Raw genomic sequence first — 16,193 nt, 5'->3', positions numbered from 1 at the left:
GCGAGAGCGGAAATACCAACTGCCACGTGGTGGGCACAGAGCAGGAGGCTTGGGCTCCCTAACCCCACCCTGGCACCGGGCTCCTCTCGGGAATCACCGCAAAGGGAGGCAAGGCTTTATGCAGAAAGATGTTCACTGAGATAGTATTAGTCCTAACCTTTGCAAATGGAAGCACAGTAGATGTCCGAGAGAACAGAAACAGTTAAGGAAGTGACGGTGCACCCACATTTGATTATTTCGCAGAGTAATTATTTTGCAGAGCAATACAGAATGCTCATGAGACAATTTGAAGTGAAAATAAAAAGAACATACTGTATGTACACTATGACTGCAACTACATGAAACATGTACGGACAAGGACAGAAAAAATAAGCTCAAATTACAATGATTACATCAGGATGGTGGAATGACCAGTGATCTTTTTTTTTTTCTCTGAAGCTTAAGCTTTAGGAATGTCGATAACATTATTTTATTTATAAAGCAAAGCCAATCCCACAGGGTGGTTTCCACCTGGGGGAGCCTCGGGGTGGGGGCCCCTCACTGAGCCCCCAGTTTCTGCACCAGCCTGGGGCTGGACACTTGTCTCTGCTGCTCATCAGCCCCAGAGCTCTGGGCAGGAGAGAAGGGCAGAGACAGCCCGGGGTCTGTCTAGGCTGTGCCTGTCCTTCTGTCCCCTTCTCTATCCATGTGGCCAGTGCAGCACCCAGCTACCAGGGCCCAGGGACAGCCATCCGAGGAGGCCAGGGCCCCAGGAGCAGCACTTCCCTCCCCTGCCAGCCCGCCTGTCGGCACCCACCCGGCCTCCCCTCCCCACCTATGGTGACGTCCGAGGAGCTGTGAGCCTCCAGGAAGCGGTTGAGGTGATGCCAGACCTTGGGAATCCAGTCGATGATTTTTACCAGCTCCATGTTCCGTACCCGCCCACCGATCTCCGTCTCCATGAGCTTCCGCCTCAGGAACCGGCCCAGGAAACCCTTCACGGGCTCCGTGTGGTTGGCACAAAGCACCCACCTGGAAGAAGTCAGGAACACTTTTCCATGACAAAGACTATGGCCAACCTCACGAATCAAAGCTCACTAGAGCTGGAAGGTGCATATGTTAATACTCAAACTGGACTCTTCTGAACACTGCACATATATCAATTCACAACTCCTCACAGCAACCCTGTGCCATAGATATGATCGCCACCCGTTTTACAGGTAGAAATTCTGAGGCACAGACAGGTTATGTAACTTGTTCAAGATCAAACAGCTAGTCAACAGAAGAGCTAAGATTAGAACCAAGACAGTCCAGCTCCAGAGGCTGAGCTCTGACCACTGAGCTAACTGCCCCTTGTGCTTGTGACGGGTTCCGTGCTGGGCTGTGGGGCTGTAACAATGACTCAGACACAGTCCCTGTTCCCCAGGAGCTCACAGTCTAGCGGAGGAGGCAGATAAGAGGAACGAGAGATGATGAAACCTGGGGAATCAAGGAAGGCTCCTCAGAGGAGGGGACATCTGAGCTGAGACCAAAGGAGATGAACGGAGCAGCCACATGAGGCAAGGCAGGAGCAGGGGTCGGGGCGGCAGTGGGGTGGAGAGCATACTGCAGCATCTGCAAAGGCATGAGCAGCAGTGTGGGGTGTTTGGGGAAACTGCCTGAGGTTCAATGTAACCAGAGTTTAGACTTGACCTGCTAACCTAAGGGGCCTGGATTTCATTCTGGAGGCAATGGGGAGCCATTGAAGGACTTCTTGCATGAGGATTTACAGTCAGATTTGAATTCTAGAATGTTCACTCCGGTTGCCATTGGCACAGAGGATGGCCTGCAGGGGGGCCAAGGGGCAGGCAGGCATACTGATTAGAAAATGACTGCAACAGTGTGTTGGGAGATGATGTGGCAGTGACGGGGAAAGCAGGAACAGAAAGGTCTTGAGGGACGTTCAAGAGAAAGCATGGATAAGACTGGGACAGCCTGGATGCAGAGGTGACCCATGATCTCAGTGACCTGGCGGAGCTGGTATTTCTCTGATAACTGCAGTTCAGGTCTACTTTCAACAAGGATGTCAGCAGAATGGCCATGAAAATGAGCCGGGGCGGGGGGGGGGGGTCTCACCCCTGGAGATGGCTGTTCATCCTCACCTAAGGCCCCAGGCAGGGGAGGAGTATACGGAGTCAGCTAGCTGAGTGTCAGGACTGGGCGAAGGGCATTTCGCAACGGCAAGGCGAGAGGCCACACAACCTAGCATGGCAGAAGTCCCACACCCCAGCAGTGGGGTAGCTCGGTACGGGCCTGGGGCAGAGGGCTCACAGCAGCTGGAGCTCGAAGGCCACAGACTCTGCTCCATGAAGACATTCATAAGCAGGAGCTTTCACTGCTCATGTCCGCTTGGGACAGACGGACGTGCCACTGGTGACGTGCAGCGTTGCGTGACGACAGTCCCTGCCCAGAGCTGCCCCCGGGGCACTGCTGTCCCAGGACTTAGCATCAAAGAGATCTGGGTGCAAGTCAGCCCTGCCATCGACTGGCTGTGTGACCTCACACAAACCACTTAATTCTCCCCACTTGTAAACTGAGAATGATAAATTTAACGACTTGAGGCTTTTGTGAGAATCAAATGAGTGAAGCGGGGAAAAATGCTCAGTTCCCGGCATATAGCACGTACTCAAAAAATGACTCCTTACCTGAAGTTATGATGAAGCTGCAGGTTGGGGGTAGAAGAGGTAGCCTGGTTCATTGTGCCAATTATATAAGGGCTGCGGGGGAAATGAAGGATAAGAGAGCTGGAGAAGGTGTCGCAGCGTCCCGGGTCATCTAAGGGCCTAGGTAGATGGCTGCTGGCTGCTGCCCCTCCCGCCATGCGACCCCACCCCTATCCCCCGCCCCAGCCCCTCCCTGCCACGTGCGTGCAGCGCTCCTACCCCCTGTAGCACACGTCTCTCCCAGGGGCCACGAGGTCCAGAGCTGCCTTTACCATTTGTGGTCCTTGCAGTTGAGCAGCCCGTTGAAGATCTCGCCCAGGGAGCTGACGTGATGCAGGTTGTCCAGGATGATGACCAGGGGCATGTCCACAGCGTTGTTCTCGCTGGCGCACTGGTCGGCGAGGTTGGACAGGTACTGGCGCAGTTCCTGCGGAGGCCGGGCAGGAATGAGTGGGTGAACGCCCCCAGGAAGACGCACGTACTCGGCGCCTTCTCCCGCCCCGGGCCGGTACCGGCATCGGGGTCCTTCCTGAGGCCTCGCGGTAACGGTGCTGAGTGCCTGCCCGCTACAGCGCGTCTGTCTGGACGCAGGGCGTGCGGGCGGGGGAGTGGTGAGGAAGGCCTGGGCCCTGGCTTCTGGAATTCACTAGGCAACAGAAAACCTGGGCAAGAGCAGGCACCATGGGGGTGCCCAGGCATGGTGCTGCACCTGCTCCAGCACTCTCTAGAAGCGCTACTATTTCTTACTCTGCCAACCTCCCAGGAAGCTCCTGAGGGCAAGTGCCTCATACACCCTCCGTACATCCACAGCATTGCCTGAGAGCCATCTACACAGAAGCCCTTGATAAATCAGCACAGCAAAGGACCCCCTTTCCCCCAAACACACATATGTCCTGCTGACGAGTGCTAGGGCAGACAGGCAGTGAATGGTGCAGGGGGGGTGGTCTCCACGCATGGGGGGCCTTGGAAGGTCTGGGTGAAAGGGGAACCTTTGGCCTTAACTGTGAAGAATGGGCAGGGCACTGTTTGGAGCTGGCACTAGAACACAGCTCAGCACGGCTGGGGCAAGGGGCGCATCAGAAAAGGAAGAGAAAAAAGAACATGCGATGGGGAAAGGCCAAACGGTGAGCTAAGGGCCAGCCAGTGAACCCAGAACAACTTCCTGATGGTATTATCATCACCATGAGGATGGAGTGACCTTGCGCCAGGCACGGCTCTGGGACCTCACACATATGAACTTCTGTGCCCCACAATTTAACCCTCTGGGGTGGGCACTATGACTGTCTCCATGTTACAGATGAGGAAGCTGAGGCATCCCTCAGTCAGGTGAGCAGCCTGAGATGGCACAGAGGGTCGGCAGCAGGGCTGGATCTGGGCTCGGTGTGGGCGCCTCCCCATGCCACTGTCCTGCACGCTGGCCTGGATGCTCGGGGGGTCACACCTCCTCTGCTTCCTACACACACACACGCCTCCCTTTTAAGTCAAAATGCGGCTTTTAGCAATAGAAGCAGCCCAATTTTTAAAGTTACTAGTTATTTTTCCTTTTAGCTCCTCTCCACTGTGGGTTCTTGGCCTCCGGCACCTGACAAGGCCAGGGATCCTGAGGCTTGGAGCCCTCTCTTCCTTATGCAGGCTTGCAGGGTACAGTTGGGGAGCTGTGCTCTGTACAAGGGTGCCTGGCCAAGGGGAGTGAGTGGGGGCTGAATTCAAGCCTGGCTCGACCTCCAGCCACGTGCCTAGGATCCTTCTCTCCCTGGTCCCGGGAGAGGGCGCCTTTCCTGAGCTTATTCACAGAGGATCTTGGTACAGGGGCTCTGACCACTTCCCGTAGTCCTGTCCCTGTGTCCACGTCACTTGGAGAACTTGTGGTGCAAATTCCCAGCCCCACACAACCTACTGAAACAGATCATCTGGGAATGAGGTCTGGGAGCTGCATCTTCAAGGATGCCAGGTGATTCTTAAGGTGAAAGAGTCACTTCCAATTCACCTTTGACTTCCTGGCCCCCTTGGCCAGAGTGAATCACCCATCAACAACCACTGCATGGATAATGAACAAGTTTGAGAAAACACCTCATAACCCTAGGCTGGGACTAGGTCAGGCTGTCCGAACGTTTCCACTGCTCCCTGTGAGGCAGGATCAAGCCTATTTGCTGGCTCTGGGGTCTAAGACATCGACTTGAGCTCCGGTCTACTGCTCAGTGCTATCTGAGTGGCTTTAGGTACATGGTCATCTGCCTCGAGCCTCAGTTTCCTCATCTGTAAAATGGGATTGTGACAACTACTTCCTCGAAGTTCCTGCTGTGGGGCGTTCAGTTTCCTGCTCCCAGGGTAAGCAGTCTGCACATGTGAGCTGTTGTTCTTATTACTGTTGTTCCACAAAAGAAGGTTTTGTTCTGGAAAAACAAGAGAACCTGGTAGGCTCGTGATGAATTTTTGGTAAACTGAAGTGGAAGCATCTGGGTTGACCTTAAAGAACTACCAGCACTGAGCATCGTGCCCAACTCACAGCGGGGAAGTAAGAAATGAACTACATCGACTTACACACGGAACTTCTTGCTGGGACGTTCTGGGTCAAAGCCTTCCTTTCTGCTAGTTCCATTCTGACCTCCTTCCCCAGGCTTTTATAACCATCAGAGGTGAGCATTGTAAGAAACGCTGCTTTGCCATCACGGGGGTGGTGGCATCACCAGTTCTTAAAGGACTAAGCAGCAGCCTCTGAACGACCTTCTCACCTTGCTGGACTTGTGGTCCACATTGAAGGTGGCGATGACCCCGTCTGTCAGCTCCCGTCCCTCCCGGAGCACCAAGTACTCTGACAGCCGGTTGGCCAGGTAGGTCTTCCCAGTGCCGCTGGGCCCAGAGAGGATGATCCGCCGGTGCTCCACCAGCAGGGAGACGTAGCGCTGCAGGATGGGCTTGGGGATCAGGGACTCGAACACCAGCGAGTCCAGGCTGTTTTCCGCGAGCCCTGTGTTTGAGAGAGGAAGTGTTCGCAGCCCTGCAGAGAGGGTGGCTCTCTGTACCTGCCCACCTGGGACTGCCAAAACGCAAGGCTATCCCTTTCCTGGGCGGCCCCACCCACCCAGGGACACCGCAGGCTCCCTTCACCAGCACCATGTGCTCTGGCTCCTGGCTTGGCTGACTGCCACCCACACACAGATTCACCTTTAACATCTGGCCCCTCAGTCCTCATCCATCCTCCGCAGAATTCATAAGACTCTGAGCCCTACTTGTCTTTCTGGATTTACCATTACCGGTGGTGTTGGCTCAAACCAAACGTGCATCTCCCGTGTCCACCCAGACCCTGGGACTGCCTCTTCACCCTGTTATTTCCTTCACGCCAGGTGCCGCTGCTGTCCACACTCAGATACACCATGAAGGTATCAACACTTTATGGTTAAAATGAGGAAAAACGCAAGGTGGGACCATTTGATTTGGGGATGTGAACACTGGCAGACCTAGGCTGAGCCTCTCCAACAACAAGAGGAAACATCTCCCCCCCCCACACCCCCGCCTGGGACAACGTCATTACTCAGGGCTGTTGGCTTTACAAGAGCTGTTTTCTTCATATCATTCCCAAGAGAGGATCCAGCCAAGGTTACTTATCCAGAACCTAAGGCAATTCTATTAAAAAAGCACCTCAAGAAACCACTATATGTAGGCAAAAAATAAACTGAAAAGCACTTATTCTGTTTTACAGTAGCATCTTCCATCCACATAATTAATTCACTCCAAACAGACCCCCCTAACGCATCTATACAATTGTTTCCAATCTTCCCCAACCAAAGATAGCACAGTGACTGTTCTAGAATCATCCTGATGAAGGATCCCAAATGAGATCTTCTGGGTACAGGCCTAAGACTTCCCTAGAATTGGTCTCAATAGAGCCTACATGGGCTCAAAGTTTGATTAAAAAAATAGGGAGGATAGGGTCTCCTGTCTAAACTTAATAACAAACATGGGGCAGGGATTAAAACACACTGAAACCCCTCTCTTTGCATCTACGTTGCTGTCTCAGTCTCTTGTCAAAAAACCCCATGGCAGTGACTACTTTGCAGACGAACTCACTTCAGAGCACACAAAGCCACAGCCCCTGCCCCGGTGCCACTGAAGTGAATCATCTGCAGCTCACTGATCTCTTTCAGCTCAAATCCTTGAGTGTTTTTTTTTTTTTTTTTAAATTATTTATTTATTTATGGCTGTGTTGGGTCTTCGTTTCTGTGCGAGGGCTTTCTCCAGTTGCGGCAAGCGGGGGCCACTCTTCATCGCGGTGCGCGGGCCTCTCACTATCGTGGCCTCTCTTGTTGCGGAGCACAGGCTCCAGACGCGCAGGCTCAGTAGTTGTGGCTCAGAGGCCTAGTTGCTCCGCGGCATGTGGGACCCTCCCAGACCAGGGCTCGAACCCATGTCCCCTGCATCGGCAGGCAGACTCTCAACCACTGCGCCACCAGGGAAGCCCCTTGAGTGGTTTTCAGCACCTTGAAGGCATAAGTGTCAAGCACCACAGGAAAACAGAAGAGTCAGGTATCGCTTAAAAACAAACCCGAGCTGATCCCTAGAGATGCTAAAACAACGTGATGTGCTGAGAGCAGCACCAGCTAGGCTCCGTGGTGAGGTGGCCTGTTCGGGAAGCAGAGAATCCTGTCGCTGTTCCTACAGAGGTTTGCTCTGGTCTCAGCAACGGGTCACTCCTTTTACCCTTCAGTGCTTGCAGCGCTCACCTGCTCGCCAGCGTGGATGAAACGCAGTTTAAAGTCATGGTGTATCAGGCTTTCCCTAAAGGGTTCTTGGAGTGGACAGCTGTTGTCAAAGTGTGCCTGGCAGCCCTCCCCTCCTTCCCCTTGTAGTGGGACTCTTCTTTCTTGCAAGGAGTTCATTCCAGCCGGTCCAAGCAGGGCTGACCCAGCACCTTCACCCACCAAAGGGGTGGGCTTGTGACCAGCCTGGGCCAAAGCCTCTCCCTGGTCACAACGACTGATTTGGTGATGAGCATTGGACCCATGGTGGGCCAGAATCACCCCTAAGAATTTCCTGTCACACTTGTCCAGAAAGACATTCTCTTTCTTCTAGGTTCCTAAGCTAGAAGGATGAATCTGGGCCATTCATCTGCTATGTGCAGAAAGCTCAAAATATAAGCAAAGCCAAGGTAGGCCTGATCCTGATGGCACTGCTGGAGCACCTGGATCCAGCTGCGCCTGAAGCCTATCCCTGGATCTTCCAGGTACCTGAGCCTGTATGCTTCCTTTTGGCTAAAGCTAGTTTTGAGTAGGTTTCTGTCACTTGCAGCCCAAGGCCACAATTATGGAATGCCAACAAGATGAGGCTATGTGTGAGGCTCCAACAGGAACATGCTACTGGTCACCAGGGGGGCAAGATCTTCATTCCTGCTGATGAGGAATGTTGGGGTGCTTTTAGAAAACCTCCCAGTTAGGAAACAAAGCTTGCATCAAACAACCCCAAAACTACAGTCAAGATTAATGCCTTCCAGGGAAGAAATAAGATACCGTGAAGGCTGAGCTTCGGACAGTGTTTAGCAATCTCTTCTTTAAGTGGTTCATAAAATATAGGAAAAAGGGGTTTTGCAGTCAAATGCATTTGTGTCAGACTGGATCACACAGCTTTTTTAACAGCAAGAGTCAGGACATTAAAGGACAGAGGCTTTAGAGAACCCGTATGGGAATAACGATGCCGGACTTATTTGGCCATGAAACTTTTTTTTTTCCCAAAAAATACTTTGTGAGTCTAAAGTTCCACTGAACTTTAGCCTCGGGCGTAGCCTCTCTAGGTGATGAGGCAGTTGGAAGCTCGAGCAGCATCGTGCGTGGGCAGGAGCTTCATTGCTTCCGCAGGGTGCTCCGAGCAACTACCCTCTGGCCCACAGCACATCGTGGTTCCCCATCTGTAGAATGGGACTGCATCCAAGGCTCGCGGCAAGAGTAACTCACTGGTATCAGTGGAGCCCCGTTTCAACAGGCTTATTAAGATTCCATCATCTCAGAGTCATAAGGCTAATGGCACCTTTTGTTATGTAATTTCAGCAATAAACTAAAATTATTTGTTTCCGACGGTCGCTGAAAAAGCTGAAGACCATTCAACTTGCTTAGGTAAGAGTAACTGCGGTGGATGGGGAAAAAAATACAACCCACATATACATGCACAAACAAAATCATGGCCACAGGTTCCCGTGCCAAGTCACAGAACAAAACCTACAGTTCTGGAAGCTCCCACCCCTGCAATGGGCTGGATTACCTTTGACGGCCACAGAGATGGTTGTGTTCTCTCCAACCAGGTAGCCACAGGGAAGAAGCTCGGGGGTCTCGGAGGTATTGCTGCGCTTGATGTCCCCAATGCTGTAGCCGAGGACACTATCAGAGTTCAGCCCCAGCTGACTCACGGGGTCGACGTGAATGATGTACTCCTGGACAAAATAAAGACCCCGTCAAAGGTGTGGCGAAAAATCTGCCCAAGACTCACGTCTTCACTGGGTGATTTACGGTCACCTTCTCCTCTTTCCCAGCTGATGCCTGAGTTGAAATCGAGCTGTGGAACGAGGGGCAGAAGAGCTGACTTTCTCTGGGGAGGATGCCCTCGTATCACAGGCCCCTTAAGGTACAGATTTATTCGGTTAGTGATGGGAGGGTGGGAAACCCTAACAAGATGGTGAACAGTTAGTCTGGATGAACCAAGCACGGAAAAGTTAAGCTGCTTTTCCTATAAGTTCAGCTGAAGTCTTAAAGACATTGGGGCCTGTGAATGGTGCTGGAAAATGCATGAAAAAGTAATTCTGCCAAGAAATCTCTCCACCAGCCCTTTCTTTTGGTTCAGGTCAAGGGCCATATAATGACAAAGGGAACAAAACCCCGGGCTGCTAGAAAAGAGCAGCTTAGAGTTTTAAACAAACAAACGTGTGTTTAATTTGGAAAGTGTTCCATCTTAGATGAGTGACCGGAAGGTTTTAGGTCAGTGAACTTGGAACGAAGTCCATGGGCTCTGTGGTAGCCATACGACTGAGGTGGAATCCTGATAACAAGTCTCTACCTTTAATGGTCTCACTTCCTCACATGTGACGCCTCACAGGCTCTTTTCAGCCCCAACTGTGGTCTTTCTAATCCAGGGATGTCCCAACTGCCCATCAGCAGAGATAAGATTTCGGCTGGGGCAGCAGGCTTGGTCTGCTCTAAGCCATTCCTGTCTCTCACTCCGTCTCATTTCTACAGACTGGTCTGTCAAGATGGGAAGTGAGCTTGGGTCAAAGAACAGAATTTTCTCTCTGTGAAGCCACCTGAGTCTAGATGCTAGGAGACTAGAGTATACTAGTTAAAAGTCAGGTTTTGATATCAGACCAACTCAACTAGACCAATGTGGTCTCTGGCACAAAAAATGTGGGCTATTATTAATACTCAGGGGATGTGATTAATGAACACTTCTGGTATTGAACTACTTCAGGTCAATAGAAAAAAATGTACCAAAAGCTTCTTTCAAATCACCCAGTACGTCAGGGTTCACCTAGATGCTCATTAGTAATTTCTCCCGTGGCAAACACCCACTCCAGTGATGTGATTAGAATGAACAGAAAAATAACTGTGCCAACAGCCTTGACACCAGCCACGGATCAGAAGTCAGTGTCACGCATAGCACAAATCACAGAGTCTGAAGTGTTGGCATGGGACGCAGGGTAAGTTGGATCAAATCCCCCTACCAAAATGAAGGGTGGAAACATGATGTCGTAGCCCCAGACCACATGCTGCAAAACATACTCAACAGGACGCAATTCTAAGGTGAAGAGAATGTAGACATTAGCAGTTCACTGTGAGAGGCTCATGTAATCGCTCAAGACCAGGAAAATGCCTCTCCCTGGCTGGCCAACCACTGCCAAGGGCAGACGAGAATAGTTGGTCCTGTTACCAGCCTATACTTACCATCCTCCTTTTGTTCCCTTGAGGGCCAGGGGACAAGTCCCAGCAACATAAGGATGTGGGAGAGGGGACAGGCCCGATGAATGACCAGGTTCGGGCCACAAACCGCCCTTTCCCTCCCGAGGCCCAGGCCCCCGCTCGGGTGCACTGCCGTAGCTGTCTTCACGAAGCACTTACTTTGAATAGCCGTCTAACCACCCCGTCGAGCACGTCCCACTTCGTCTTGCCACTAACTCCAATGCAGCCGATGAGGAAGAGGTGTGGTCTGGAATCCTAAGGGCAAGGAAATGTCCGCAGGTGAAAAACAGGTGGCTCCTTTCTGACTCAGGTTAGCAGAGGACTCAGATTGTCTTAGAACTCTGCCAATGGTTTGAGAGGGGAAGAAAAGTCCTATTTGTTTTAACACCAGATGTAACTTGGACTGAATGCAATGGTCTTAAACACTTTCCTCCCCTATTGCTAAAACAGCAACCCGTGGGTTAGGAAGAGAGGATCTCCTCTCTGGAATCTAGAACCTTCTACCGACTGTGCACCTCATATGGTGTATAGATCACACATCCTTTGCGGGGAATGCTCTCCCCTCTCCTTTCTGCCATCTCTCCCTTTCCAAACCTTGCTTACCAACTCACCTCTTCCAGGAAGCCTTCAATGATCAACCCACCAGGCTCAGAGCTCACATTGCTTCAACAGTTCTGTACACAACTTATATGATGATATATTCTGCACTTGTTTATTTTTAGGTATTTGTCTTATTTGTCTACCAAGTTTGTCTCCTTGCTCGATCTTAAATTCCTTCAGGATGTTTTTATTTTTTCTTTTCTTCTTTTCTGTTTTTTAATAGTATTGATTTCTTTTCTTCTAATTAAAAGTTAAAACATGTCCAATTCAGAAAACTAGTAAAACTCCAGGAAATTCACAAAAAATAATCTTTGTTCTACTTCTTTTGCCTCTCTGCCCACAGGGCTCTGCATAGTGGGGGCTAACTGATCACACTGATTAAAGGAAACTAATAGAACATTCCATTTTGTTTGGTTTTAAAATATCTGACATGCTGATAAGAATATAGAATTAGGAGAGTGGAGGGAGGGGGGGAGAGGAAGGGGTGTATTTGGCGGTTAAGCAAAATCAGCAGAGAAAAGAGCAACAGTCTTGAAGTGAGATGATCTGGCCCCATCACTTGCCTTACAGCCTTAGGTAAGTGATGCTTGGGTCTTGGGCTTCTCAACTGTAAAATGGAGATGATAAAATCTGGGCAGCCAACCTCATCTGGATGCTGTGGTGATCCAGAACAAGACAATTTTGGAAAGTGACAGAGTTCCGTAAAATGTAAGATCTATCTGTTTGTGTTGATGATCATTAGAATAAAATGCATTCACAGATACCACTTGTGTTTATTAACAGAATGTTATAAGAATGGACTTCCCCCTTGATAGTCTATCACTCTACCAGCTAAGCTCTGAACTATTTTTGGATCTTTCTAAACTAGATCATGCTCAGACCCCTGGCAGCTCAAAATCCTGGGGCTACCCTCGTCAGTGAGACTAGACAGCCAACCACAAAGTAGAATCCCCTGGCAGAGAAGTCTGGCTGCAGACGCTTTGTTTTGATGGGCACTGCGGGCTCCCAAGCTCTCAGAGCCTATGACAGCGTGTTGGCTAAAATACTCAGAAATAACAAGCAAACAAAAGCCTCAAGGGACTTACATGAGGGGCTCAGGAGGTCTTTTCCCACTTATCTGAGAGATGGTCATTCTCAGCATCCTTTAGATTTAACTGACGACTAAAAATCAACTTTGACTGTCAACCCTTGCCCTCACCCTAAAACAGTCTCTGACGGGGGTATGACCTCTAGACACTGGAAGAGAACAGAAACTACTCAAAAAACTCAGATTCCCAGCCTCAGTGAGTCAGGGTGCCCCACCATCTTCACTGCTAGCCACCTGTGTGCTCCTGGGCTTGACCACCTCTACCTCCCAGTTTCTACTTGGTCAGCAGCCTCTGATGACTGGATTAAAACAGGTGCTCTTGGTCGGATGAATCTGGGTGGCTTACTTCTGTACCTTCCGTGCTAAATGTGCTTAGCTGCCTTTGAAGTGCTTTGGGAATATACTAAATTCAGAAAAGCCGTTTCTGACTGATGTTAGCGTTTAGTTAGATACTTGAAAGTGGTGCAGTGTGGACCATCTTTAGAACTCTTTACACACTTTTCAAACACGAGAGGCAGGGAGGGGCCGTTGGCTCACTTTCACGGTGTCAAAATGCTGCTGGGGAGTAGGGTTAGTTAGGAAAAGCGTTAGTACTATTTCCAAATCACCTCAGAGCCTGAGGTGACGGGGCGTGATGATGGAATCACTATGCTAGGTAGTTCTACCTGGGGAAAGGACAGGCCAAGCAGGGTAAGGGATCCAACTAACCTCCTTCCACTTCATTTCCTCCTGAAAGCTGACAACTATCTTAACATGCCTGCCTCCTTCCTTCCGAGCCGGGCATTCACCAGTGTCATCCAGCAACATGTCTGCGAATGGAAAACATCAACAGCCTTAGGCACACGGGGACAGCAAAGCTGGCTTCCTGACACCCCCGCTGCTTGTCGGCACAGCAGCGGGACAAACCAGGTGTCGTGGTGCAGGGGAAGTGGGATGGGGGGTGGCGGGGGGAGAGGGCAGAATGGAGAACGCAACCACAGAAACCAACAGTGGACCAATCAAGGAGCCAGCGGGCTGACGATGTACCTTTGCCAAATGGAAGTGCGAGGGAGACTCAACCAAAACGACAGCAAGAGCAGCGTCATGGATAAGAAATCAAAGCATCAGCCTCGATAATGCTTACACACAGACCTGTGTGATCTGCCTAGATCACATTCGCTAATTATCGAGCCAGCCGGAATCCAGCCCCAAGGCAGGAAGGTCATAAACCAAGCCAGCGTCCCAGTCAGCTTACCAAGGGCAGGTGGGGCAGGGGGCGGGTGGTATGCAGCATACAGCTTGCAGGTCAGCCTCTCAAAATGGATCAAACAGAACTCAGCATGGTGGGCGAGGGGATCCAAGCTCATGGCTTGGAGAAGTTGGGGCGCTGGAGCAAAGCATGACAGCAGTCTATTGGCTGGGCTCATGTTGGTAGCAGACGCACACCCACACACACGTACACCCTAAGCACACACACGCCTGCTGCCTCTCCGTGTGATCTGCTGATCTGCTCATCTTGGGGCTCTTGCTTAGAGACCAGAGTGCCAGCTGCAGGCCCTGTGACGCCACTCACCCAGGCTGCTGGACTCAGCGAGGTTCAGGCTGTGCTGGGAGAGCCCCATGGACTGCCTTGGGGAGGTGGAGAGGGACGCCTGGGAGGGCGCCCGGCTGCAGCCACTGCCTTGAGACTCCGACTTCAGCCGGTCGTTCTCAGCTTTCAGCTTCTCTATTTCACTCTGCGAAGGGTAAGGGAGAAGCTCACTTACTAGGTGGCTACCATGCGAACAAGCCTTTCCTGGAGGAGGGATTTGAAAGTTCCCTGCGGGGATCAAGTGCATATCCCAGCCATGGAGGCAGAATAAGTTACACCATCAGAGAGATTCAACAGTGGTCACTGCCTTTGCTGTATACACAAGACCTCTCTCTTTTGGGTTTTTTTTTTTTTTTTGGCTGTGAGGCATGTGGGATCTTAGCGCCCCGACCAGGGATCGAACCCGCACCGCCTGCATTGGAAGGTGAAGTCTTAACCACTGGACCACCAGCGAAGTCCCCCCTACAAGACCTCCCTGGCACAGGAGGGTCCGAGAGCTGGCCTTTGACAAGACCTCAGAAATGTTTCCCAGAATCTGGGTGGTAAGTGGAAAAAGTCTTATCTAGGAAGTTTGAAAACTCTGGGTTTCTCAACCCAGACCTTTACTGCAGGACTTCTCAGAGCCTTTAATAAGTTGGTATGCATTGTGAATCTGAAAGGGGCACATAGTGCGCAGCATTTCCCAAACATTTTTGATTAAGGAGCCTTCTTTTCACAGAGTTTCTTATGGAACGAGCGTTTCACGGAAACTCCTCTGGGAAACGCTGCTCTCCAGTGAAAGCTGATTTAGTAGAATCCACAGTGGTCTTTCATTCCATGAATATTTATAAAGAACCTACTATGTGTTAAGCACTGGTCCTACATCCAAAGAAAGCGATGCAAAACAGAACGGCTCAGAGACTCGAATGCCTTCAATCCGTGTCAAAAGGTGAGAGGGGCCGTAGGAACAAATCTATGGGGATCCAGATGAGGGCACTACACTAACTCTTCCAGCTGCAGGACGTGGAAAGGCTTGGCAGAGGAAGAGGCGTCAGGCTGAGCCTCGAGGGAAGCTTCTGATCTAGGTGTGCAGAAGGCTATCCCAGCGGAGGGCGCCTGGCAGGAGCATCTCCTCCCCGGGCAGCCCGGGGCTCAGCCGCACTCCCGGATCTCACCTGCATCCTGTTCATGGCCTCCCGCAGCTGGTCCAGCTGGTGTGCAGAGCTGAGGGCTTCCAGGCGGATGTCGGTCAGCTTCATCTCCTTGTCTCTCAGCTCGTTTCGGAGCTGCATGACCGTCTCGGCTTCACTATCCATGCACTCCGAGATGCTAGGGAAAGAGGAGTGTTACTGACCAAGGCGGCTCTGAGTTCAGCTCCTTTAAGTCCTCCACTGACCACCACGTCACCATCAGGTTTGTTAAAGAGTAACCCCGTATAACCAGCTGCCTGGTGCCTCCCGGAAGTGACAATATCAAAAGCACCTGAAATTCACAGACTTTATGACTTCTCTACACTCTTTCTTTGCAGAGCTCTGGCAGTCTGAATGGCTCCGGTATGCCTTTCAGCCAAATTCCAGTGATCTAGGGATAAACAGGAGCCAGCAAAAGGGAATGGTAACCTTGGGGGTTTGAAACCCTCCGTGATGTGTACACAGCTGGGCCCCTATAAAGATACAACATGGCCCTTGATATCTAAACCCACTCAGAGAAATGAGGTCAACTGTCTGTTGTAAAGATTAGACACTCCAGGGTCAGACAGCTGAGGGTGATTTTTATTTGCCAAGAACGGGAAGAAACCTAAAGGTACGGGTGGAAGATGCTAGTCTGTTTCTGGTCACATTCTAAAGCCTACTCCCCTAAAGGTGTCTAGAGAGAGAAACATTCTTTCATTCCCCCACCCGCCCATACTGCTTAATAGGCCCATGGCAAGGAAGAGAAACATCTCAGGTGGTTAGCAGAGAGTGATATGACATGAAAGCCAAAATTTTATCTGAAAACATGCAACAGTGTAGTGAGCTGTCCTCCTTCCCCAGCTGGACACCAGATCAGGAGACTGTGGGACCCTGTGAGTCCCTCTGTTTTAAGAGGTGGACCTTCCAGGCTGGGTTCCTTATTCGATTACTTAGGTTTGCCCTTCAGATACTGGCAAGCCAGCACAAACTGGAAGATCATAAAAGTCATGATGAATTGCAATGTTAGAAAAGATAGCTTCTATTAAAGAAAAAAAAAAAAAGTTCTGTTGATTTCAAAGATTATAGGAGCTGAGGTGTGGGGTGATCCAGAAGAGAAAGCTTTGACATTTCTTGGAACTAAAACAGAAAAAAGAAAGGAAAAAAAGCCCA

General features: G+C 50.8%; 1 protein-coding gene across 7 annotated transcripts in view; it reads right to left on the bottom strand.

The window, feature by feature from the left end:
* NAV2 (neuron navigator 2) overlaps nucleotides 1-16,193 on the bottom strand; it is a 746,877-nt gene that overhangs the window by 13,199 nt on the left and 717,485 nt on the right. For 6 of the 7 annotated variants that reach the window (XM_068556818.1, XM_068556813.1, XM_068556815.1 and 3 more), the window contains 9 exons: nucleotides 15,027-15,180; nucleotides 13,855-14,017; nucleotides 13,011-13,111; nucleotides 10,775-10,870; nucleotides 8,931-9,099; nucleotides 5,414-5,649; nucleotides 2,954-3,108; nucleotides 2,664-2,735; nucleotides 815-1,011 (listed from right to left, as the gene is read on the bottom strand). In XM_068556818.1, the coding sequence (XP_068412919.1) occupies nucleotides 815-1,011; nucleotides 2,664-2,735; nucleotides 2,954-3,108; nucleotides 5,414-5,649; nucleotides 8,931-9,099; nucleotides 10,775-10,870; nucleotides 13,011-13,111; nucleotides 13,855-14,017; nucleotides 15,027-15,180 (1,343 nt within the window). Of the gene's footprint in view, nucleotides 1-814; nucleotides 1,012-2,663; nucleotides 2,736-2,953; nucleotides 3,109-5,413; nucleotides 5,650-8,930; nucleotides 9,100-10,774; nucleotides 10,871-13,010; nucleotides 13,112-13,854; nucleotides 14,018-15,026; nucleotides 15,181-16,193 lie in introns of those variants that run through there. The other variant, XR_011075520.1, reaches the window with a different exon arrangement.

Source organism: Eschrichtius robustus, chromosome 11 (assembly GCF_028021215.1).
Source record: "Eschrichtius robustus isolate mEscRob2 chromosome 11, mEscRob2.pri, whole genome shotgun sequence".
NCBI lineage: Eukaryota > Metazoa > Chordata > Mammalia > Artiodactyla > Eschrichtiidae > Eschrichtius > Eschrichtius robustus.
This window is presented reverse-complemented; position numbering and strand designations above follow the sequence as displayed.